Here is a 24786-nt window from a genome sequence, read left to right as displayed (position 1 = left end):
CAAAACGCAACCTAGGTAAACATAAAGATTTTTATTTTTGCAGGTTGTACGTAGGTTATACATACTTAAATTGAATATTTTATTATCTAACTAGCAAACTCGGCGAACTCCGTTTCGCCACCAGATGGCTTCATTTTATGTAACATTTCGTTTGGTGATCCCGCTTTTCTGTTGAAATTTTTCCTGAATTTTCTGCTATAAACCTCACGGAGCCCGAGACCTTTCCAACGAATGCAATACCGTGGAAATCGGTTCGTCCGTTCTGGAGTTATAGCGTCAGGAAGGAAAACCCGACTTATTTTTATATAGTAGATGTTTTCATTAATATAAAGTCGAAATATATACTTGTTTGCTGTGAGCGCAACGAACGATGTAGATACTTTTGAAAAAATCGCGAAAGAAAGTATTGCATTGTTATACATTCAAATGCTGGTATATCATCTAACAAAATAAAGTTTAGGCGCCGCTAAATAACCAAAATTGTACAAACACGAAAGAAAACTTTCTTTTTGTTATTATTAAGTATTAAAAGAGCATCATCAATTTGATTTTTCAAAAAGTGAAATTACTACGAGATGAACTGGTGGGGAAAGTATTACACGGTTAGCCGAAGCTATAAGAAAGACGCGAGACCGCGCGGGCGCTTAGAGATACAGCCTTTGTGGAGTCGGAGCCTGCGTCGGATGTACAGTTGAATTGTTTACAAGTGCATAGTGAATGGACGATTGATATCGTAAAGAAAGTGCCGAGTACTTCATTCATTTGTAATGTAAGTAACTTTTACTTATGATTGACCTTTTGTGTAATTGAGGACGCGGTATACTTAATTTTAGTACAGTTATGTTTATTGTAGGTTCTTATTTATATACAAACTGTATTATTAATTATTTATATTATAGGAAATAACCGGAGAAAGGCAAGATGTATTTCGATATCTAAATAAATAAAAGTCTGATTTATCGGTGTTAATTCAAAATAAGGACATAAAATCAAGTACATGAGATTTCAACAACATTTAAAAAATATTTTGTAACTACTAACTAGCTGGTGACAATTCACACAATATCTTAATAAATTGTAGCCTATGTGTTATTCTAATGTATACGTATAAGCTATATTATTGTAAAGTTTCATTAAAATCCATTCAGTAGTTTTAACGTGAAAGAGTAATAAACATCCATCTATACTTAGATATAACTATATAACTTTATAGTTAAATTTACTTTTGCTTTTATTTTAATAAAAAAATTTAGTAACAGAAATCATTTTTATGAGAGGTTTAAACCTTAAATTTTCTTAATTATCAGAATGATTACTTCTTTAAGTGAAACACTTTTTTTATAAAGAAACATTTACTGCTTATAACTAAATTACGTACTAGATTTTTTTTATTTATTTTTTTTAAAGACAATTCACACCAATTGACCGAATCCCACGCTAAGCTGGTGAAGCTTGTGTTATGGGCACTAGGCAATGGATATACATACATATTATAGATAGATATATAAATACATATTTAAACACCCAAGACCTAAGCACAACACCAAATGCTCATCACATCGATGTTCGTCTCAGCCGGGGATCGAACCCGGGACCCATGGATTCGCAGTCACGGGTACTAACCACTAGACCAATGAGTCGTCAAATATATATAAATGTCTTTTTCCGCGAAATAATAATTCTATACATATAATTGAGAAATTAATATGGATGGATTGGTAAAAATGAAATCATTTCAATAAACTATCAAAGAAAACAATAAACTAACTGAATTTTTTTGAGGAACACTTATGATACACTAATTATTTCAGTAATGAACTCAGATGTCAGAATCTCCTTGCCGACACCACACTTATTAGGCGAACAGGTCAATATCAACAATTAAATCTACCCGACCTAACCATAAAGCTGTTCCCTCTGTAATTGGTGTTTACAATAGGTTCAGTAACGTTTACGTGTAGTTAAATTCATTAAATATGTTTTATCTGAATGATGAAGAATGTGGAAATGCTTGCATCTTGTAGAAGTAGTTTGGTAGGAAGGTCTTAACTTTATACTGGCGATGTCTGATAAATTAATTTTGTATGAGTTCTATACGATTGCTATAAACTAAATATTGCGGGTTCCACACTTGCAAGGCATTCTCTACGTTAGACCTAACATAGGCACAGTACAAAATCTTTACTATCTTGACTTGGCTGAAGTTTGTTGATGTCCTTATGACAAATCCTAATATTTTATAATCTTTGCGAAAATTCTATCAATATGAGTATCAAATAGAAGTTTTCTATCGTGTAAAACTCCAAGATCATTAATTACATGGACATTGTTTAATACAGAGTTTTTAAGTTTATAAAAATGTACAAATATATTTATATTTTTTTCTTGAGTATGCCAATGAAATCCCTTGGATGCCTTAAGGTCAAGTTTATTACTGTGACAAAAAGCTTGAAATATATTTGAGGTTTTGTTGGTCAAATGAGTCTTGTACATTACAAATATATTTTAAGACATATCGTTCGAGTGATGGAAGCAAGTTTGAATATCTGTTTCAAATACAATAAACATGTAAAATATTTTTTTATTTATTAACACTTCGTTGCATACTGAAATATAATACAATTGACATAATGAAATGAAAAGGACCACTGTGAGTTTTTTTTTTAAATTAGATAAGGTAAGCAAGAAGTGCAAAAATACATAATACATATAATTATTTGGACCAAATATAGAGAATGATTAATAACTGACCGTTAAACATTAATTACTTTCACTATTTTTTATGTCCTCAATATCTTCAAATTTAATCTTTCGCAAAAAACATTCAATAAATTCTTTAAAAGATATGTATGTTTTCTTCTTTTTCGTAATAGTAGAAAGATTTGTTACATTTAATTATTATTACATTTTATGTATGTTCAAATTGGAATCCACATCGTATACTCGTATATAGACCTCTTCTTTGCCTTTTGTTATAGTTTTAAGATAAGGGTTTAATTATTGTACGTTACAGTTATTTAATATTTTATACTTAAATAAGGCATAAGAAACAGACAAATTAAATATAGCTTTGTTAATAAAAGCTTTTAAATTAAGGCAAGAAAATTACGACCTCATCTAACGTATAAATGAAATTTAAAGTGACGTGACTTCGGTCTTTCCATTTGTCAATTAATCACAATTAAATGAAACCCATCTTCGTTTCTCCTCATCCTCATCCGAATCATAATATAAATGTAAAACTCTTTAGAAAATAGCTTAAATACCCGAAGGTTGAGATATAATTTGCATAAAATAGGGATTTGGTTCGGATTAAAAATACGTTTTTCCTATAAACGAGTGTCAATTAATTTTAATAATAAACCATTAAAATAACAATTATTAGTAATATGTGATTAATATAATGTGGTTAGTATAATAACTAATATAATGACGTAGTCTAAACTAATAATAATAACAAACTTTAAACAAAATATAATTGTGACAAATTTGATCAAAAACTGGCCTATCCTATAATCCTATTACTAAATGCAACGCACGTCGCAAAATCAAAAAATGTTTTTTCTAAATCCATTGAAATTTCAAATAAAATTATAATTGAAATATGTTAATATATTGAGGTGTGGGCCTAAGATTAATGTATCTGTCGGCAAGTCGGTGATCCAACTTCTGTGATTGACACACACCGTCGACTTTTGGGTCTAAGGCATTAAGGTTTCCTGACGATGTTTTCTTTCACCGTACGAACGAATACACACAGAGTCCATTGCTACACAGCTGGGGATCGAACCTACTACGTCAAGGTTAACAGCCGCACGCAGTAGCCACTAGGCTAACACTGCACTTATCATATAAATAACTCGTAAAATTACCAGATTAAATAAAACTGCAATCTAATGTTTCTTTTAAACAAGAAAACAGTTCGTATATATTTATTTTAATTAGAAAATGATTATTATTCACCATTTAAATTGTAATATCATATTCACACAAAAGTCAATTGTTTAACGTTCATGCCAAAAGAGGTAACCGAATAAAATATTAATTTCAATTGTACGTAAATATACAGAAGTTTTAATACAAATTGTTTATTTTTGTTTGGGTTATGGAATGTTAAAACAATTATAAAATTGGAACTGACCGTTATGGATACAAAAATTCGTTTCATGAAAAAAGAGCACAATTGCCTTGTGTGTTTTCATCCGTTTGATGTTTAAAAGGGTTCAAGGTAGGCTCAAATCTTTTAAATAAGAAGAACTATTCGTGCTTGCTATTTTTCGTGATAAGAAATAGCCTTTTATATAAATCATCTTGTTTATATCCCGTTAGAACATACATGACATTACTATATGTCATGTCGTGAAATTGGGTCGGTTTTTTTGTCATTCTTTGAATACAATAGTCAAATCATTGACACTTACACTTACAAGTTATTTGCATAAGCTTTCTAAGCATGTAAAGTTGAAGAGCATATTTACTGAGTAAATGCAAAACAATGTGAAAGTTACCAAGATGATATTCGTTAATCATATTTTAAAACAACCTACATCCTACATATTGTTACGAATACACAATATTATTTGATGTAAGTTTTTGTTTACACTTAGTAAGCAATTCCAGTAGGAGGTGTTTTAATGGGGTTTAACTCTTATTTTTGATGATTGGAGTCTGAAACCTATACCTAAGACCATAACTAAACATTTGGAACCTATTCTAGACAGAATGTTTTATATGGAATTGTCTATTGATATCTATAAGCAACTATAATACATATATAAATAAAATATTATAACTTAAAAGAAAAAATAATCGAATTTACAAACTACATTTTAAGACAGACCTCTTCAATGAACACAATGCAGTTTATATTTGGTACCAAAAGTAGTACATCTTAGAAAAACCGGTTATTAAAATTGATTTCTGCCTATTTTATATTTATGTGTTAGCCTTGTAGACCAGTGCAGATAGCCTTTAAAATAAATAAAGAAATTTGTAAAAGATAAAAATTAAAAACCAAAAATTTGGTTTTTTGAATTTTTCACATAAATTTTGAGGTTATGTGAAAAATGTGTGAATGCAAAAGTTTTAGATCTTTTTATTACCTACAACTTTGCCATTTAACTTTCTTCGATAGGACTTTTAGTTTTGCCGGAAATCGAGATAAACCGTTTTTACCCTTAAAACTCCCCCCCCCCCCTTCCCCTTCCCGACATCAGATCGCCCGTAAATTATTTTTCCTTTAATTTTTATAATATTCTCCTCCTTTTCCAATAGGTTTCATCCTACTATTATTTTTAGGTTTCAAAAATTATCGGCACTGGTCTATTGCCGATTTGAGCTTACGAATCTCATCCCTGACGGTCCTAGACCCTGCTGCATGGTTACACACACACGTTACAGTTAAGAAAATCGTCGTGAAGAAATGCATGCCTTAGACCCAAAAAGTCGACGGCGTGTGACAGGCTGATCACCTACTTACCTATTAGAAAAAAAAAATGATCCCAGTCATAATTTTTATTCCATTGTCAAGGTAAACGCCCCTAACTGGTAATATTGTTCTTATTTTTCTGTAAAATTTAATTATTGCAATTGATTTACGAAACATGGCGAAAATATATTAGCGTAAAACAACTTTTGAGTAGGTACTTAATTGTATAAATTTTAAGTCACCTAAAGAATATTATGTATTTATTTTTTGTAAATGGTACAAATTAAGTACTCTTTGTTGGCTTATAAAAAGATGCAAATTTCGTCTTCATATTAAGACGTTTTGGCAAAACTGTAGTGATATTTTTATTTTATTAATAATAATTTCGAAATATAGAAATAAGTTAGTATTATGGTAGCTGTACACACTCGGCGAGACACCCCGAGACAGGCCGAGGGCGAGAGTGTACAGTAGAGCTCTCGTCTCGCCTCGCTTCCTCGCAGTCGGTCTCGCCTCTCTCGGTCGCCTGTCGGTTTTTTGCGCACGAGTCAAAGGGTCTCGCGAGTAAAACGAGAGCGACCTGTACACACTCGTTCAATCACTTGCTCGATGACTGTGGTTGTGACAGGACGTATCGCACAATGTGGTCTAACGAACGCGAATTAGAGTTAGAGTTAAAGTACAAAATAAATGAATGACATACAAAAGGTAAAACATACATACAAGTAGCAATTTACAATTTTGGATAATATTAAAACTTTATGAACCTAATTACCTATTTCTGTTGCGGTGCATAGTAACCATCCACCATCTTCTTCTTCGCCATGGCTTCGTAATTTTTTTTATGGTAAACGTGAAGAAAATTATAATAACTTATTGCAGTCATACAATACGGCAAGCCCTAGAAAGAAATGAGCAGTAGTATTTCTCGATATACAGGAGGCTTTTGATCGCGTATGGCATAAGGGCCTCCTGTGTAAGCTAAAGTTGAACCTACCAAATACTGCCTACCTTCTCCTGAAGTCTTATTTGCAAAACCGTATGTTCCGGGTCAAATGTGAGGATTATCTATCATCAATCTGCCAAATAGAAGCAGGAGTGCCTCAGGGCTCAGTGCTGGGTCCATTCCTTTATACAATCTTTACAGCCGACATACCAGTTACGGACGATGTTGTCATTGCAACCTATGCAGACGACACTGCAATCCTTTCCTGCAGTAAAAATCCTAACGAAGCATCCGCAAAACTACAAAAATGCCTGGACAAAATAGGATTATGGTTAAAGAAGTGGAGGATACGGGCAAGCCCAGCGAAATCAGTTCATGTTACGTTCACACTAAGAAGAGAAGAGTGCTCACCGGTGACTCTGGAGGGAGCTGTTTTGCCAAAACGGACTACAGCGAAATATTTGGGCATGTACCTGGACAAACGCCTGACTTGGCAAGACCATATAAAAGCCAAGAAGGAGCATGCTATTGGTAGGCTTCGTAGCATGAACTGGCTATTAGGTAGAAATGCGGCACTCAGTTTGGACAATAAACTTCTCATCTACAAATCTGTAATTAAACCAATATGGTTCTATGGGATACAGCTCTGGGGGTCAGCAAGCCGCTCCAATATCGAAATTCTGCAGCGGCTACAAAACAAAACACTGCGAAATATGAGCGCTGTGGTTAACACGAAATACTGAAGTCCATAAATATTTGGGAATTGCCACTGTCGAGGAAGACATTAAAAGATCAACCTCGACTTCAGCAACACGTGAACCCCCTAGCTTCGGGCCTCTTGGAAACGACGGACAGTGTCTATCGGCTAAAAAGGGCGAAACTTGCCGCAATCTGACATTTTAAAAATTACGGAGGGAGTAAAAATTTTTGGATTTGCGTTCCCTAATTGCCATAAACTACATTTTCCATAAAACCTGATAAAAGCCAAGAGGCTGATTGCAGATGAATGAAGAATTAAAAAAAAAAAAAAACTTATTGCACAAAGACAAACAGCAGCAGCGGTTTCCACGTCCATTATTAACGGTGTTTTAAATACAAATAACGTAACGAGTGTGTACAGGCTGCGCTCTTCTCTCGGTCCTCTCGGTCGAGACTCTCGGCGAGAGGCTCTCGCCGAGTGTGTACAGCCACCATTATATATAAACGAGACACATAAATTATTGTACTAAACCTCATCAAAACCGACGCATGCGCAATGGCTTAAAAGCGTCGCTTAGCCGACAATCGCTGTCCTCGTCTGACAAATGATGTTACGCGCTAACTCTCTTTCACTCTACCTTAAATATTTATTATCTTTAACAGCCAGTAGCCCTTATTTGCGGCCAGATTTAATTAAGCAACTTTATATGATAATTAATAGAAAAAAATTAGCTTCAATTTGACATATAATTAATAAAAATAGGTTATAAACGTATAAATTTATCGAAATCATACCTGTTTACACTTGGCTGCAAAGAGGTGCGGCCAGGTGCGCAACGGCACCCGTGTTTTTTTAGAATCATCATATGAATTACCGTGATGTAGACGTTATTTTATTTAAATAATAGGTACATGAACGAAATTTTTTACCAAAAATCAATTAAAAATAATTTAATTAAAAATAATGGCGGCCAAATTTTGATAGGCACCCTAGTAAATATATATTCTCTTAATTATAAATAAACATAAAAATTTGGTTTTAAACAAATAGTCGATGAGCGCACCAATCCTGCAGCGGGATCTCGTACTATAATTTAGTGTACAGATTACTGACATAAATGCGAATATTTTGAAGTTTTACTAAAATATATTATGTACGTATATATAGAATTAACAACAACGTATGACAATCAACAACATCTGCTTTATATTAGTATTTAGACACTTGAACTATTAAACGTATCTTGCCTGTGCATTTTAATTTTTTTATTTATAAACGTATTTTTTTCTTTAAAAATATTTGGCTACATTCAATGGAAAAGCGACTCAGCCCTCAAAACTTTGAACTCATTAAAATACTTTTTTTGTCAGCAACGATACATTACTTATATCTATATTATTCATCTCGTCAAATATAATATTCAAATAGTTTTACAAAACTGAATTTATGTATCATAATTAATTGTATAACCATAGGTAGATGAAATTAATTATTTATCTTCGTTCACCTTGTCAAGATTTCTCGATGTAGGGAAAGTTTCATACTTTTAGTAGAATATATTGATAGAAAGGTTGTCCTACTTTTATATGTATTACTGTCAAGCACTTAGAGACTTTTGTCTGACATAGCTGTACATGGCAGCAATAGTATTCCATGCGAAAAAAATGATGTGATGTGAAGTATTTTATTGGCTGCTACATATATGGCGAGTCTAGAATACATGACCAAAATCAATATTTTCACGACTACATCTGTGGTACACGTTTGTAATTTATTTTAAATTGCTAATAAACTGAGTTTGATCATACCTACTAATGTAAATAATTCGAATCAATTCAGTAATTAATACTTATATGTGTGAATTAATGTTGGTAATAACAACACTGTAACTGAAATTCGAATATATGAGTACAACCCGTACTGGCGTTGTTAACAACACTAGCTTATAACGTTTCGATTATTCCGTTCCCTCTTCGTGAGGATGACTTTTTGTTTAATTATTTTGTATGATAATTAATCTAAATAAAGCATTTGTTCCGTAAATAACTTTAATGATTTATAATAAAATAATAAACCTCATTTACAAGTAAATAAATACGTAACTATTAGATCTTAATGAATAATGTTGGAGTTCCAATGACAGTGGTATCATCATGAAACCTGTACAAAGCCAGACATCAAAATTGTATACGTTTACCGATTTTAAGGCTTTTTGTATCATTTGATTTACATGTATTTTAATAGATTTTTTACCGAAGCGCCAATACTGCGATAAGTTTCGAGTTGGAAATGCTATTTAAATCTGATAAGCGATAAGTGAATATAATGATTTGCACACGCATGGTTTATTTTATATAAAATTAACATGAATTCTACACCAGATATCATAATTAAATCTATAGTATATGTAGTAGGTACTAGTTTTAAATTTAAAATTATAAAATAAACTTAAAAAGGTCGAGACATTTACTACGGATCCATGGATGGAATTTAGGATGCTGCGTGTCTGGGATGTGGTTACCTTTATCAGGTGAGCTTACACATAATCATTAAATAAAAGTAATTACAATTAAAGATTAATTCAGTATAATTTTTAATGCATATGTTGTATTTTTACTACTATTATAAAGCTTTATCTATGACAATTTACGTTTCAGAGAAAATACATAAAAATGCTATTTAATGGGCATTAACTATCAGTGTATTAGCTTAGAATAATGATTTAACTCCTGACTACGACTGCTTAGAGTAAAACGTAGTCAAGTGATTTTTGTAACTATATATTAAACATCAACATATATTTATTGATTCGGTAATACTTTAATTTCTCTTTTTTTATCTTATCGGTTAATTATCAAATGTTAAATTAAACATTTACAGAGAAACCCTTTGTTTGGTTGGTTATACCTTCCTCGATCCTTCTACACTATCATATTCTTAATTCGACCCAGTTGTTCCTGAGTTAATCAATTAATAATGTGAAGGTTTGTTCCTAATTTAGCTTGGGGCATGTTAAGAAAATAAATAAATAAAATGTGATGTACAATATTCGGGTCGTGGCTTACCTAACGGTCGTGAAATACAACGATCTAGTACCATAGCTTTAAAACTGTTACAGGGTCGGGCTTGAGGTTTCGCATTTCGATTATTTTAAACAGGCATCTAGAATATGAGAACCTACAGCTTTGAACTGTTCTGTTTATACATAGAATGTTATAAAGATGAAGAGTTTAAACGCTTTAACTCAGGAAGAACTGGGTCCAATTAAGAATATGCTTGTATAAGGATTGAGGAAGGTATAACCAACCAAACAAAGGGTTTCTGTGTGAAAATGTTTAATTTAACATTTGATAATTTAACTATCAATAAATATATGTTGATGTTTAATATATAGTTACAAAAAACACTTGACTACGTTTTACTCTAAGCAGTTTAACTCAGGAGTTAAATCATTATACTAAGCTAATACACTGATAGTTAATGCCCATTAAATAGCAATTATTTGCATTTTCTCTGAAACGTAAAATGTCATTTGCGCAGATTGAATAGAAACTAAACAAACTGAATAAGAGGAGAATGCACAGTGCCAAGCTGTATTGGGTTTTTTTATTAATTCATCTCAAGACCATGGTTTAATTTAAAATTAAATGGTGTGTTTACGTATTAAATATAGTATTATTGCGTAAATGTCAGATACATTTAGCTAACTAAGAATAGTTTTGAGTATGAGTAGATTAATTATATATATTTTGGAAAGATTTGTTTGCTACTAGAAATAATAGTTATATTTTAGTCAATTTAATGAATCAAGAAGAATCAATATTTTAAATTATACTAAGAATATGACGCGGCCGGGGTTCTAAAATTTGTATCATTTTGAGAACTTTCTCATAGTTATCCAGGCATCAAAATTAGAACCCGTTTAAATATTTTTATAAATGAAAAAAAGTAGCCTACGGGTCCTCAAACCACGTAGACAAACGCTAGGCAAGTAAACAATAATTTCTAGGCCTTTCTCAGTACTTATAGATAAGTAAATGTTGCTAAATAATTCGTCATCTTTGTGTTGAGAGAATAAATTTTACGACGAGATTCTAGGACGAAACTATAAAACATTCAAACTTTTGTTTGGGTTATTTTCAATACTAAACGATTCATTCATGGTGGTAATAAAGTTGCTAAAATTATTCAAATTTCGATGGATGCAAGCGGTTGTAATATATTGCGGTTTTTATTTATTCGCATAAGAATTTTAATATATTCATGAGATGGTTATTTCTTTTCGTGTTTGTGTCACTTCCGAGTGACAAAAATTTTAAATAATTTTTTTTATACTCATAAAAAATTAATACAAAAATTCAAATACTTCCAGAAATGTTCTATGTTACCCTCTGGTTTTGACAACAAATAGCCCTAGGTATATTTACAATATATTTGTCCTCATCTGTCTATTAAACGTGCATTTGAAATAGTTCCGTAACTGTTTGTGTACTATGTCTTGGCATGTAAAAATTGGTAGACAAATAATAAAAAAATGGTATGGTATCCCTAAAAGTTTGATATATTTTGTGGATTAAACTTACTTGATACTTGGTTTTATTTTATTATTTTTTACATTGAAAGTAACTGTATTTCTAAGAAATTAAACCAAAAGTAAACTATTCTCTTATCTCATGTTGGCGATTCTGTGTCGTAGGGGATTTAGCTCTATACCAGTGAGCATACCAATAGTTTTCACTATTGCATCGACTCCTTCTACATCCTCCAGATTTCCTGCGAAAGAAACGAAATATTCTATCAAATAAAAGTTAAGGCTATTATAACTGTTAACTATTCGGAAAAATATATAATAGAAATAAAAATGAGTAATTGCATGAAGTAAGTTCTGTGTTGCCATCCGAAAGTTTTCAAATAATTCAACTATCTTCTTTCATTAGCCAGACTCTAACTATGGTAACACTCATCAATCCTCTTCATTTGGCGAGTCTTAATTTCTCTATTTATTTATTCTTCTTCCATTCATGTCAACAAGTATTTTAATTAATTTTAATAAATAATTGACAATAAATTTTTGAAGGTTTTCCTCGGCGGTAAATTGATAACATCAGCATGCGATACATTTCTACATGAAACGTCTAAAAAAATTAGCTATAGGTACTTTCTCGTTTTTAAAGTAGCCCTTCATATTGTTATTTGCCTGGAATGGTCATGTTATATGTTAAAGTACGTACATTGTAGATACATTAGCGTGTAACTAGAAAACATAATGTCACTGCTGCTACGTAATAACTTAAGATGAAATCTAGTCTCATTTGACAAACTGTGTATAATAATATTTGCAGGCAAATTAGTTGCAAAGAGCGATTGTTATTAGCACAAATAGTGCCCACGACATCTTCAATGAGAAAACCGTCGTAAGTTATGCGCTTATGAGAAAGTTTTTGTATATATATATTATTTAGTTTCTTAACTAAGGTGTGTAAGTCTTAAGCTGGAGAAATACGCAGTTCCGTGAGACATAGAAAAGTGTTTTACTAACTTAAATTTCTAAGAGTAATATGCTATAATACAAGTAATGAAATAAAATTATTTATAATTCATTGACATATTAGATTTAGTAAATAAACTATTATTGAGTTATAAATACTTATTTTTGTATATTATCATATAAAAATATTTTATCTATTCAAAAGCCTGCTAAACTTTAAAGACTCGTATATATTCTTTAAAAACGTAATCAGCACGTACACAATATTGTTATTTTGTATGTATAGTAAAACCTGTCAATCCTCGATTACATTGTTAGAGCAATTCGATACGATTTCAATATTCAGGTTTTCGAATTACATAAGCTGCTAACGCTTATCAATGACACCACATTATGGTGAAGTACGAGCGCACGAAGTAATCATTGCACAGTGACGATGTGGTGAAAGTGGCATTGGATAGCAAATTCACTGACGTTACTCACAGTCGAGGTCAAGTGTAAAACGGGTTCTTCACACTTACATTTCTTTCGAGGAAGTAAAAGTTACGTGTGCTTTCTGACCGAGCTTATTTGTTTGGCATGCGTAATACAGGTGAAAAGTGTATATTTTTAAATTAAGAATTCTCTCAAGCCGGATATTCGAGAATTATAAGCGTTTATAGATTTTAACAGTAAGCCTTATAAATCGGCTACGGTTGAAGATATTTTAGTTCAAAGCAACATCTTTATTTTTCTTAAATTCATTACCTCAGCTTGTGCCTTAACCTTCTTAAATATTTTCGCTATTGCAACTATCGTTTTCGTATCGTTATCGTTTGTTTCCTATTTTCACATCTGATGGTAGCATCATTTTACCGGGTTTTCTAAAATATATTTGTCGCGCGATAAAATAATTAATTGAAAATATAGATTCAAATAATTGATTGCCTCTAAAGAATGATGTCTATGGAATAATATTCTGTGCGAATTGCATCGTCGGTACGAGAAAAGGAAAACAGTCACTTTCGAATTTTAATAATATTATGCGTAAGTTTTCGTTTTTGCTACATACCAAGACATTTAAGTGTCATAAAAGTAGCGGCAAATTATTCAATGCTTTGTGTTTTAGTGTTATAAAAGCGACTGTTGAATTGTTAATTGCCTCTCAGAGTAATATAAAAGACGACACCTACAAAAATATATAATATGGCAAAGGTCCGATAGCGAATCGAATCGAAGGAAGGAACATGTCTACTTAAAATACGTATCCGGAAATATAATATCATTTTTATAGTTTGTTTTTCCATTCAGAAAAAAATCGATTACAACTGCTTAACTATTCCTAAAGCTGATTGTAGAAGCAGAGCTGAAAACTACAGGCCTATCGCGATTCTGTGTACGCTGGCGAAGGTGTTTGAAATGTCCTTACACTCATTAATGTTGCCTAAATGCATTCCCCACATCACTCCTTGCCAGCACGCCTTTCTTCCACGCAGATCAGTTAATACTAATCTATTGACTTTGGCTGACATGGTATCGCGTGAAATTGATAGGCGGTGTCAGGTGGATGTAGTGTATTTGGATTTCCACAAAGCGTTTGATCGAGTAGACAACGACATTCTTCTCCAAAAGCTGGCCGCAATTGGGTGTGGACCTGTTCTGCTTAAGTTTTTTTCTAGTTACCTATCAAATCGTAACCAATATGTTAAATATGGACAATATATTTCGCAGCCTTATCCAACAATTTCTGGTATTAGCCAGGGTTCAAACCTGGGACCGTTGCTATTTTTAATAATGATTAACGACCTTCCAAGCGTTATCAAATATTCCAAAATACTATTATTTGCTGACGACGTTAAGGTCTTTAAAATAATTGAGACTGACAATGATCGTCTGTGTATGCAACTTGATTTGGATGAACTGCTGCATTGGAGTGAATTACATAAACTCCAATTCAACTATGACAAATGTGAAGTGATGACCTTTAGTGCCTCTCCGAATAAAATACTCTGCGACTATAGCATAGGATCGAAAGTTATTAGGCGCGTAGACAGAGTCCGCGACTTGGGTGTCCTTTTCGTGCCCGATCTTTCATTTGCGGAGCATATTCGGACGATTACGGATGCTGCTTTTAGGAGATTAGGGTTTGTCCTGCGAAATTCGGTTGGTCTGACGGACACTGCCACTAGGGTGCTATATTCATCATTAGTAAGGCCAATTCTCGAAACCAGCTGCGTCATATGGTCCCCTTATGAAAGGTATTATGGGGATATGATTGAACGAGTTCAAAAGAAGTTCCTGAGAAATCTGTATAAAAGAAGATACAATTTCTTTCCTTACCTCTACCCTACAAAGTTCTTGATGGGGGTGTTAGGGTATAATTCATTAGAGCTTCGTAGGGATTTCTCGGTGGTCAGGTTTGGTTTGAGTGTAATTAAGAATGAAACGGAAAGCGCATACTTGCTGGAAGAGATCATGAGGCTATACGTCCCGGACAAATATTACCGCTGCCGGAAACATAACCTTTTCGCTGTGCGTTCGGCTCGCACTGTCCAGCGACAACAAGCGCCCATTCCCCGGCTACTCTCACTGCTTAATGGGTTTCTCGACTCTTCACCGGAGAGCGACCTGTTTGGGAAGCTTATGGGGGTGGTATACTGTGCTTTCAGAGTGTACCTGGAGGGGATAAGGGGGTAATGCGTTGAAAATCTTAATTGTATTTTATTGTATTGTTTATTGTGTTTTTTAGTCTAAGTTTGGCCATTGTGCTGTTATTAAATAAATAAATAAATAAATAAATAAATTAACTATGGGAAGCATATTATTAATTTAAATTACTGTGCAGTTAAATTTATGATTAGATATTATTATAAAATCCTTTTGTTAATGACATTTACATATAATTCAATAGAATTATAATATGTACTTAGGAATGTAAAACGTGTGAAAATATATGTGAATTAATACAATGATCAGACGTGGGACTTATTTTGGGGCTATAAATGTAATAAATATGTACTGCAAAAAGTTAACATCCGTCTCACTGCCACATACCTACCTATATTCATTTTTTTTTAAATAAATGAACATCATCATCGGTAAATCGTACATCATCTGTTGTACGATTTACCGTTGAAGTTTATTTTTTGTGTATATCCAGTTTCGCGGGTAGATAGATTAGATGAAGAGTTTATCGGCCAATTCAGACGATTGAGGTCAAATTTAGGCTTCGAATTCTCTTTTACCGAAACGGATATACTCGTAATGTGTCATTTATTACTGTTGACTTCTTAGCTCGTTTCAAATTTAAACTTATTATGTATAACGAATTAATTTATAATATAAATGTATTATGGTTATTTTTAATTATATTAGGTCCTTACATATGAAATTGGCGTTTTACGTTTTGTCTACTTTGACCTCAAATATCTCCTCTTTGGTTAAGAATTCCAAATCAAAATTTGCACAGCTATTTACTCATGTATTTGTGCTTCGATGACCGTCATTCATTTGTTTTTTTCCTTCTGTTTTTTTCTGTTTACGTCACTCATTTTACAAAATGGAAAACTTAAAGTATCGCATTATTTACGAATACGAGTTCCGCCGTGGCACTAGTGCTGCGGAAACGACTCGAAGGGTGAATGATGTGTATGGCGGTCATGTTGCAAAAGAAAACACAGTTCGTTTTTGGTTCCAACATTTTCGTTCTGGAAATTTCGACCTGCAGAACAAGCCCCGTGGACGGCCTGAGACCCAAGTTGATAATGAAGTATTGAAGGCTATTGTGGAAGCGGATCCATCGCAAACCACGTCCGATTTAGCTGCAGGCTGCTGTGTTAGTGATAAAACTGTTTTAATTCACTTGAAGCAAATTGGGAAGATTAAAAAGCTTGAAAGATGGGTACCTCACGAATTGACTGAAGCAAACCGGCAAAAGCGCGTCGACTGCTGCGTTACATTACTGAACCGGCACAATAATGAAGGTATTTTAAACCGAATCATTACCTGTGATGAAAAATGGATTCTTTACGATAATTGGAAGCGCTCAGCACAATGGTTGGATCCTGGCCAGCCAGCCAAATCCTGCCCCAAGCGAAAATTAACCCCAAAAAAGTTACTTGTAAGCGTTTGGTGGACTAGTGCCGGTATTGTTCATTGCAGTTTTCTCAAATCTGGCCAGACTATTACGGCTGATGTCTATTGTCAGCAATTGCAAACCATGATGGAAAAGCTAGCGGCTAAACAACCTAGGCTGGTCAATCGCTCCACGCCACTGCTACTTCACGACAACGCTAGACCACACACTGCACAACAGACGGCTACCAAATTAGAAGAGCTTCAATTGGAATGTCTAAGACATCCTCCGTACTCCCCGGACCTTTCTCCAACAGATTACCATTTTTTTTCGAAATTTGGACAACTTCTTGCAAGGGAAAAAATTTAACTCTGATGGGGCAGTCCAAATCGCCTTCACAGATTTTATTGATTCCCGTCCGACTGGTTTTTTTAGTAAAGGGATCAATGAACTACCTATGAGATGGCAAAAGGGCATAGAAAACAATGGTTCATACTTTGATTAATTAAATATATTATATTTAAAAATATTCGACTTTTTGTTCCTCAAAACAAAACGCCAATTTCATATGTAAGGACCTAATATAACACAAAGTTTAAATAACCGACACATATTTTGCTATTTCAAGTTCAAGTCCTATGTGTTGTCTTTTAATTAATATTAGACATAGACATAACATTTATTACAAACGAAAACACACACACATAAACACACAAAATAACAATACTTAAAGAAAAAAAAAATAATACATCAAAAACAATAAAAATTTAAAATTAAAAATTCCCTTTTGCTATTCAGTTCGCTTCCAGTGTGCAATGTGTGTGTAGTGTGGTTGTAATTGGCCCCGGCTCAGCATTATGCTGAGGAGCAAAAAGTTCCGCAGCGCTGGTCATTCTGCCAGAGACCACAGCAGCTAGTTTGCGCCTCTAATAAAATAAAATAAATAATAATAATACCAAGTAGAAAAATAATAATAATAATATTAAAGTTAGAAGTGTGAGTAAATCGTGTGTAACGGTGTACCTATAATAAATAAAATTAAAATTAAAGTTAAAAATAAGAATAATTCTAAATAAGTCGATATTTTATTTTTTTATTACTCTAGCAAATTTATGTTTTATGGATATTTTAAAATAACACTGTACTACAAAAAGGCCACCGAACCGGCCAGACGATACACAACATTATACTAAAATAATAAGTCCAACCTACTGATACCTTGCCTTACAATAATCACAAAACACTACAAAATTATTAATTGAGGACGTAACTACTAACAATTAATATAATTGGAAAAATCTTAATATGTATTAAAAAAACGCATCCTACACAATCCGAGTGAAACAAAGCAGTCAATGCAAACATGTGACGATCGGCCGTGTTAAAATATGTATTTTAGATCACCCTCTCTAAAATATACAGAGTTGCAATCATGATTTCACCAATATATGAATAATATGTATACGTTTTATTTTTCAGATTATAAATAAGGCAGACTAGAGACAATGGCTGTTGAGACTAATGGCTACGCCAAAAATGTTGACGATGGCTTTTCTAACAACGTTGCGTTACGTAACAAAAGAAGAGATTATGAGTAAGTATAATTAAGGAAGTCACACAATTCTTTAATAAATTTTTAGTTAAAAGTTTAGTTTAAATAAAAAAACACTAAATTACAAAGATGCATTAAATATTTATCTAACCTTATTGTCTCATTACATTCTTATAGCTTACAAATCATAGTTTTATTTATAATTACACATAATTTAATTTAAAATTACCTGAGGGAATGATAAATTAGCATAATTTCGAGATAATAAATGCTCGTCAATAATTATTTTCAATTATTAGAATTAACTGTATGTTATCGATAAATGAATGAACGTTTTATATATAAAGCCTACTTGACGTTTATTATAAAGATAAAAGTGTTGATTTTATAAGTTATATTTTAATATATTTTTTACAATTTTATTCAGATGGCAAATAGTATGGAGAAACGTTTTAGCGTTTATCTACTTACATGCAGCTAGTCTGTATGGAATATATCTTATCTTTACTGGAAAAGCTAAGCTGGTGACGTTTTTATTTGGTAAGTATAAAATGAAATTTTATTTTTGACATAAATTTACACCTATAATCGTCAATAATAAAAAAAAATTAGACATTAACATTAGAAGTTTTTTATCTATAAAGCATGCCATTTTTCGACGTCAAAATTTATTAAAATCTGTTCAGTACCCCATTATACGAGTATATAAAAAAATAAAGCGTCTTCATGTTTTTCTATAATCCTTTGTTATTCGTTTTATTCATTGTCGTTTTTCTTAAAGTTTTGAAACTCTTGCAAGTTTCTTTTAAATTGCAAAAATTCTACGTATTTGTGTTAAATGTACGTACTACAACGAAAATATACTTTGGCCATGATTCTAGTATAATCTTGTTTAGTTCGTTTTTTAGACTGTTTCAATCAGCTTTTAGAGAAAGCTGCTCGCCAACATAATATGTTATCACTAATGTATTCATAATCTTGGTAGGTTTATTATAAAATACTGCTCTATTAATTTGTAATATAGATTGAAACATTTATTATTGAAACTGTTAAATTGTGTACAAAAGTTTTAAGAAGTGATCAGATCAAGCTACTCTTACTTAATTAAAAGCGACATTTCACAGTATAAATATTAAAATCTTTGATGTTATATTTATTTTATAAAGTAATTTTATCCTTTGTTGTGAGGTGCGTAAAAAAAGATACTAATTAAAAAAAGATAATTATATTGAAGTGGTAAATTGGTGGCTTTCTCGAGAGCTATTCGCTAGTTTAATCTTTGATGTTATATTTATTTTATAAAGTAATTTTATCCTTTGTTGTGAGGCGCGTAAAAAAAGATACTACATAATTAAAAAAATATAATTATATTGAAGTTGTAAATTGGTGACTTTCTCGAGAGCTATTCGCTAGTTTAATTATTATTCTTAAGTATTTCTTGGGAATACTAACAAGAATCTGAGGAATAGTAAGCTAGTAATAAGTTTGTAATTTTATAGGTGTAGACTAATTTGTTTAAACTATGGCTGAATTCACAAGAGTGGCTAGTTTTATTATTATTTTTGGCATTTAGGAAGATACATATTACGAGCAAATTTTTTTTGTAGAAATTTTGTTATGTAAAACATTTTTGGGGATATAAATAAAAATAGTATCTTTTTGTTAATTAATTATGCATCTCTTGTACTTTACCCTCTGTAGGTGTTTCTTTTTTTTTCTATTGATCCATTTTAGGGTTGCCTGGAAGAAATCGCTTGTTAGCGATAAGGCCGCCCGTTGCCTAATAACTTATGTAACCTACTTTTTGTTTTTTTTCTATATGTATATTTATGTGTATTATGGCAATTAAGTGTAAATAAATAAATAAAATAATATTCTTATGTTTCAGCCATGGTTTTCGCTTCTACAGCAGCTATGGGCGTTACAGCGGGCGCTCATCGGTTGTGGGCGCATAGAGCTTACAAAGCTCGGTGGCCACTGAGACTATTCCTGGCTATATTACAAACTATAGCATTTCAAAACCATATTTACGAATGGGTCCGAGATCACAGGTAAATTCGTACATTATAAGCAGGGTTGGATCTCTCAATCACCTTAGAAGGGTCACACAGTCGAAGTTAAAAAAATATGATTGAGACTATTACTGTACTGGGTTTGTGTGTTTATATCCAATATATAACTTAAAAAAGCTGTTTTTCAATACTATCAATAAAATAATATAAAGAGACCCTGGATACGCCCTTGATTACACATAAAGCATAAATTAATCTCTTTTTGTTAGAGGAAGATCTAAGCTTGATAAGGGTTATCAACATAACTAAAACTGCGTGTTAGCATGATAATAATATGGGTAGTACTTTACGATGTTTTACTTGATATATGTGAAAAAAATAATATATCTTTTAAAAATAAATGCATATAGTTTAATTAGTACGTGACTGTTATAGAGTAGACAATTAATTTTAATATTCTTATTTGTTTATTAAACACAGTTATTACCACTAATGCGACAGCTGTGTATCTTAACAATTATTAATAAAAACATAAGAAAATTTAAAGTTAGGCATATTATATATATGCAAAACATTTACATATACATCCTAATTTATATACCATAACATAGACATAGTTATCTATATCTTAATTTGACTTCATACCCAGAATTTTTAAGGCTTAAAAAGGCTTTATTTTTTCAGAGTTCACCACAAATACACAGAGACAGATGCGGACCCTCACAACGCCAAAAGAGGATTCTTTTTCTCTCACATTGGATGGCTGATGTTACGGAAGCACAAAGATGTCTTAGAAAAAGGTGCTGCGGTGGATATGTCAGACATTGAAAGGGATCCGATCGTCATGTTTCAGAAAAAGCAAGTACATCTGCATTATTTATATTTGTATGTCAAACAAAAGCTTTTGTGAATGATGCGATTTAGGCTTAAATAAGTTACATGTCACACAAGAGAAAAACATAAAAAGTAAAAATATATCATGCCGCTGTAGTACGCTGTTACTTCATAAAAGTCCATCTACCAAAAACCTTCGCGGGCGTATTCATAACAAAAAATTCATAAGTCCACTCCTTCATGATGTTTAGTTTATATACGAAAGATTTGAGCAGTCTTGGCCTAGTGCACGTGCTATTCTCAAACAAGTCGTGCGTTTACATCCTTACACCAATGTATCTATGTGCACTTGCTCGGAAGATAGTGAAATATATTTCCGTCCCAAAAAATCATGTTAATTTTAGAAACAGATGCAAAGATATGTAAGTAAGGCACAAGTCTATACCGACTCTTACAATTAAGATTATCGACTACCAATTGTAAAGATACGGACGAACTTTTAAAATGAGACATTTCAATTCGACTACATACTTCTTTCATTTTCATTCGGCTTCTGAGAGATATCTCGGTTTCAAGTTTTGGGTAAAAACGTAACGAAACTAAGCGTAATTACTATTATTTCTTCCAGTTGAAAGGAGAGAATACCTAAAAGAATTGTGTTCATTTCATTATTCATATATCTTTTCATACTAAAAGGATCGAATTGTAAGAGTTTACCTTACATATATAAAATATGAGAATACTGATGTATTCGCATACACTTAATTTGTTATTGATGAAATAACTTTTCTCCAGTCGCGGCTTGATATATTGATTTAGAAACAGTTACACAATTTTTCTTATGATCTTTATGTTTTGAGATATGAAGTATTACTTCGTTTCTTTTGTCATATTATGAAATATATTAATGTAATATAAACTTTCAGGACTTATCTAGTAGTGATGCCACTACTATGTTTCGTCATGCCGGCATGGATTCCAGTCGCTCTATGGAACGAGAGCGCATGGGCATCCTGGTATGTGGCATCCATGTTCCGCTACACAATATCACTCCACTTTACATGGTTGGTCAACTCAGCAGCCCATATCTGGGGCAATCGGCCATACGATAAGTAAGTATTACTTTCGCTTTTAACTACGGAGAAAGTTATGAGCATAAACGTTTCCCATCTGTGATTTAGTGAACTGGTTATGTTATGTTTTAAACCCCTGATCGTCACTTGTTATGGCCAAGTCAGTTAGTATCTTGCTTAACAGTCCAATCAGGAGTGAAACCTAAAAACAATTCTGTTTGTTACTTTGACAACTTTTCTATCCTACCTTATAAAGCGATATCAAAACCCTCATTTTGTAATTTCCAGTATCGACAGCTATACCGATCCCAACATTTTGGTATGCAAGTTCGATGTACTTCTCTCGTCCTCGAACCTAGATGAAAAATATAAACAAAAAATCACACGTCGAATTGATAAGCTCCTCCTTTGGTTATTTTTAAATCGGTTAAAAATAAGAGCACGATTCGAACACAAAGTCTGTAACAGTAATAATACATTGGTTTTTGAATTTAGAGATTGAGATTATATCGTAAAAACGATTGAATGGGGCGAGTAAGCACAAGAAAATGTTTACTCACACTGACCCAGTTTTTGGGATTCGAATGCAATATGTAAATAAAATTATATTTATTTCGGTTAAACATTCACTGTGGCTTATACTAATATAATACATCAGTGGTCATAGTTAAATTAAATATACTAAATATCGGGTCCAATTATTTTATATAAAATACAACAGACCTAGATCAGAGGAGAATGTAATTAAAATAAAATAATAGGGCACTGAAAGACCTTTAAGTTTCTGATTTAATAAGGTAATCTAATTTAATCTTTATGACACCTAGCCGTTAGTACTTAATAAACAACTCTGATTATTTGATTCAGGCTTTAAAATTTGCCCTAACGTTATAAAACGATTGTACTGCATAGGTATAAGGTTATTAAAGGCGGATTCGATCAAATGCATATTTATTCTGAAGGAAGTTAAGTAAAAAAGTGCAATTTTTACATAGAAAACGTAGAATATGTGAACTAGGCACAAAAATATATATACCGACTACTATAAACTACTTTCGATTGACAAGCGCCCAATACGCAGCGAAGAGTTAGATCTCGTAGACTATAATTATAATTTGCCAGCATAGCTAGCTGATAATATGGAGAAAAAACTTTTTTTAATAAATACAAAGATTTACTTCCGGTTATTACTCAAACGAGTCTAGAGATGGAACGGAATATTTATGAAAATGTATACCTAGCATAGTCATCATAATAGATTGGTGAAATCCGGCGCGAGTAACACATGCTTGCTAATATTAGAAAAATTTGACTTTGTATAAATTACAATGGCTTTAATACTATTTATTAATATTTTATAAATTTTCGCATTATATTATACAATGCATAAAAATACCAGACTTCTTTGGATAATCAAAGATAAATTATTTATATAAATCGTCACAGCATAATGTACATGGCAACGTTTGCTACTTACAGATACATAGGCGCCACAGATCATAAAGTTGTCGCGATGTTAGCCTTTGGAGAGGGCTGGCACAATTACCACCACGTGTTCCCGTGGGATTATAAAGCAGCTGAGCTGGGAGATTATAGGACTAACCTCTCAACAGCGCTTATAGATTTAGCTGCGAAGTGGGGTACGTAATAATTTCACTATAGTTTCATGTGTCCAAACTAATCCCTTCTTGCTATAGCAGGGTTTTTATTTGCCTGCGATAAATTTGAAAGCAAGGTTTATGGACTACACTAGTCACTATTATAGGAAATCTACATCACTTAATTTAAAGCTGGTGTAGTATTTGGTTTCGCTCTGTTTTAATATCTTAACTTCAAACTAGTCATATCTTTTCCATGACTCAAAAGTACGTGTATTTTGAAAATCACTTTAAGCAATAAAGTCGCTATCTCCATTAACATTATACGAACTCATTTTTAAATTTATCAACATATTAACGTTTTATATTACGTAGGTCTAGCATACGATTTAAAGACAGTTTCCATGGAGATGTTACGGAAACGAGTTACAAGAACTGGAGATGGAACTCATCCATTAGGAATGAAGAACGAAGAAGACGACCACCATCATCCTGAGAATCCCATTTGGGGATGGGATGACACGGATATGCCGGAAGAAGAGCGAAAGTTAGCGGAAATTACTAACAAAGAGGACTAAAGAAATTAACAAAAAATGATTAAATAAGAAGTTATTTATATTGTAAAGTGTAAATATATGTGAAAACGGTTAGAAATAAAAAGAAAAATCGCGAATTCCTCATTGTTGGTAACTCTAAATGTATTAAATAATAACTTGTAGTTTTAATACAATTTTATATTTATGTACGTTCCACCTACCAATATGAGTATTGCGTGGAATTTTTCTTTCTGTACCTTATAATTAGCATTAGGATAATGTTCCTTAAATTATGGGATTATGGTATATTTATTTTGGTTGTGTTGACTACATAAAATAAGGTTCATGTTTATATTTTGTGATATAGATTGATTATAAGTCGATTGGTTTTTATTTAAGGTTAAAGAAAATGTAACAATATTTTGTATTATACTAGACATGTTTTGTTATAGGACCAGAAGGGATACAATAAAAATTTCATAAATAATTACGTTGCTTTATTCTCATACAATTCCAATCTTTCTATCGTTTTACACAATAATTATTTTCATATCTTTAGTAAAAT

At 32.3% G+C, this 24786-nt stretch overlaps 2 protein-coding genes across 2 annotated transcripts; both read left to right on the top strand.

The window, feature by feature from the left end:
• Positions 1-635: 635 nt before the first annotated feature.
• Positions 636-24706, top strand: LOC125052398 (acyl-CoA Delta-9 desaturase-like). The gene is made up of 8 exons (XM_047653219.1): positions 636-769; positions 18096-18210; positions 18596-18708; positions 20057-20219; positions 20865-21038; positions 21941-22126; positions 23567-23727; positions 24061-24706. Exons 2-8 carry the CDS (start codon positions 18122-18124, stop codon positions 24261-24263), a joined length of 1089 nt encoding a protein of 362 aa, XP_047509175.1. The 5' UTR covers positions 636-769; positions 18096-18121; the 3' UTR covers positions 24264-24706.
• LOC125052579 (histone-lysine N-methyltransferase SETMAR-like) lies at positions 16054-18102 on the top strand. The gene is made up of 2 exons (XM_047653504.1): positions 16054-16774; positions 18096-18102. Exons 1-2 carry the CDS (start codon positions 16101-16103, stop codon positions 18100-18102), a joined length of 681 nt encoding a protein of 226 aa, XP_047509460.1. The 5' UTR covers positions 16054-16100.
• Positions 24707-24786: the final 80 nt, after the last annotated feature.

This window comes from Pieris napi, chromosome 9 (assembly GCF_905475465.1).
Source record: "Pieris napi chromosome 9, ilPieNapi1.2, whole genome shotgun sequence".
Classification (NCBI taxonomy): Eukaryota; Metazoa; Arthropoda; class Insecta; order Lepidoptera; family Pieridae; genus Pieris; species Pieris napi.
This window is presented reverse-complemented; position numbering and strand designations above follow the sequence as displayed.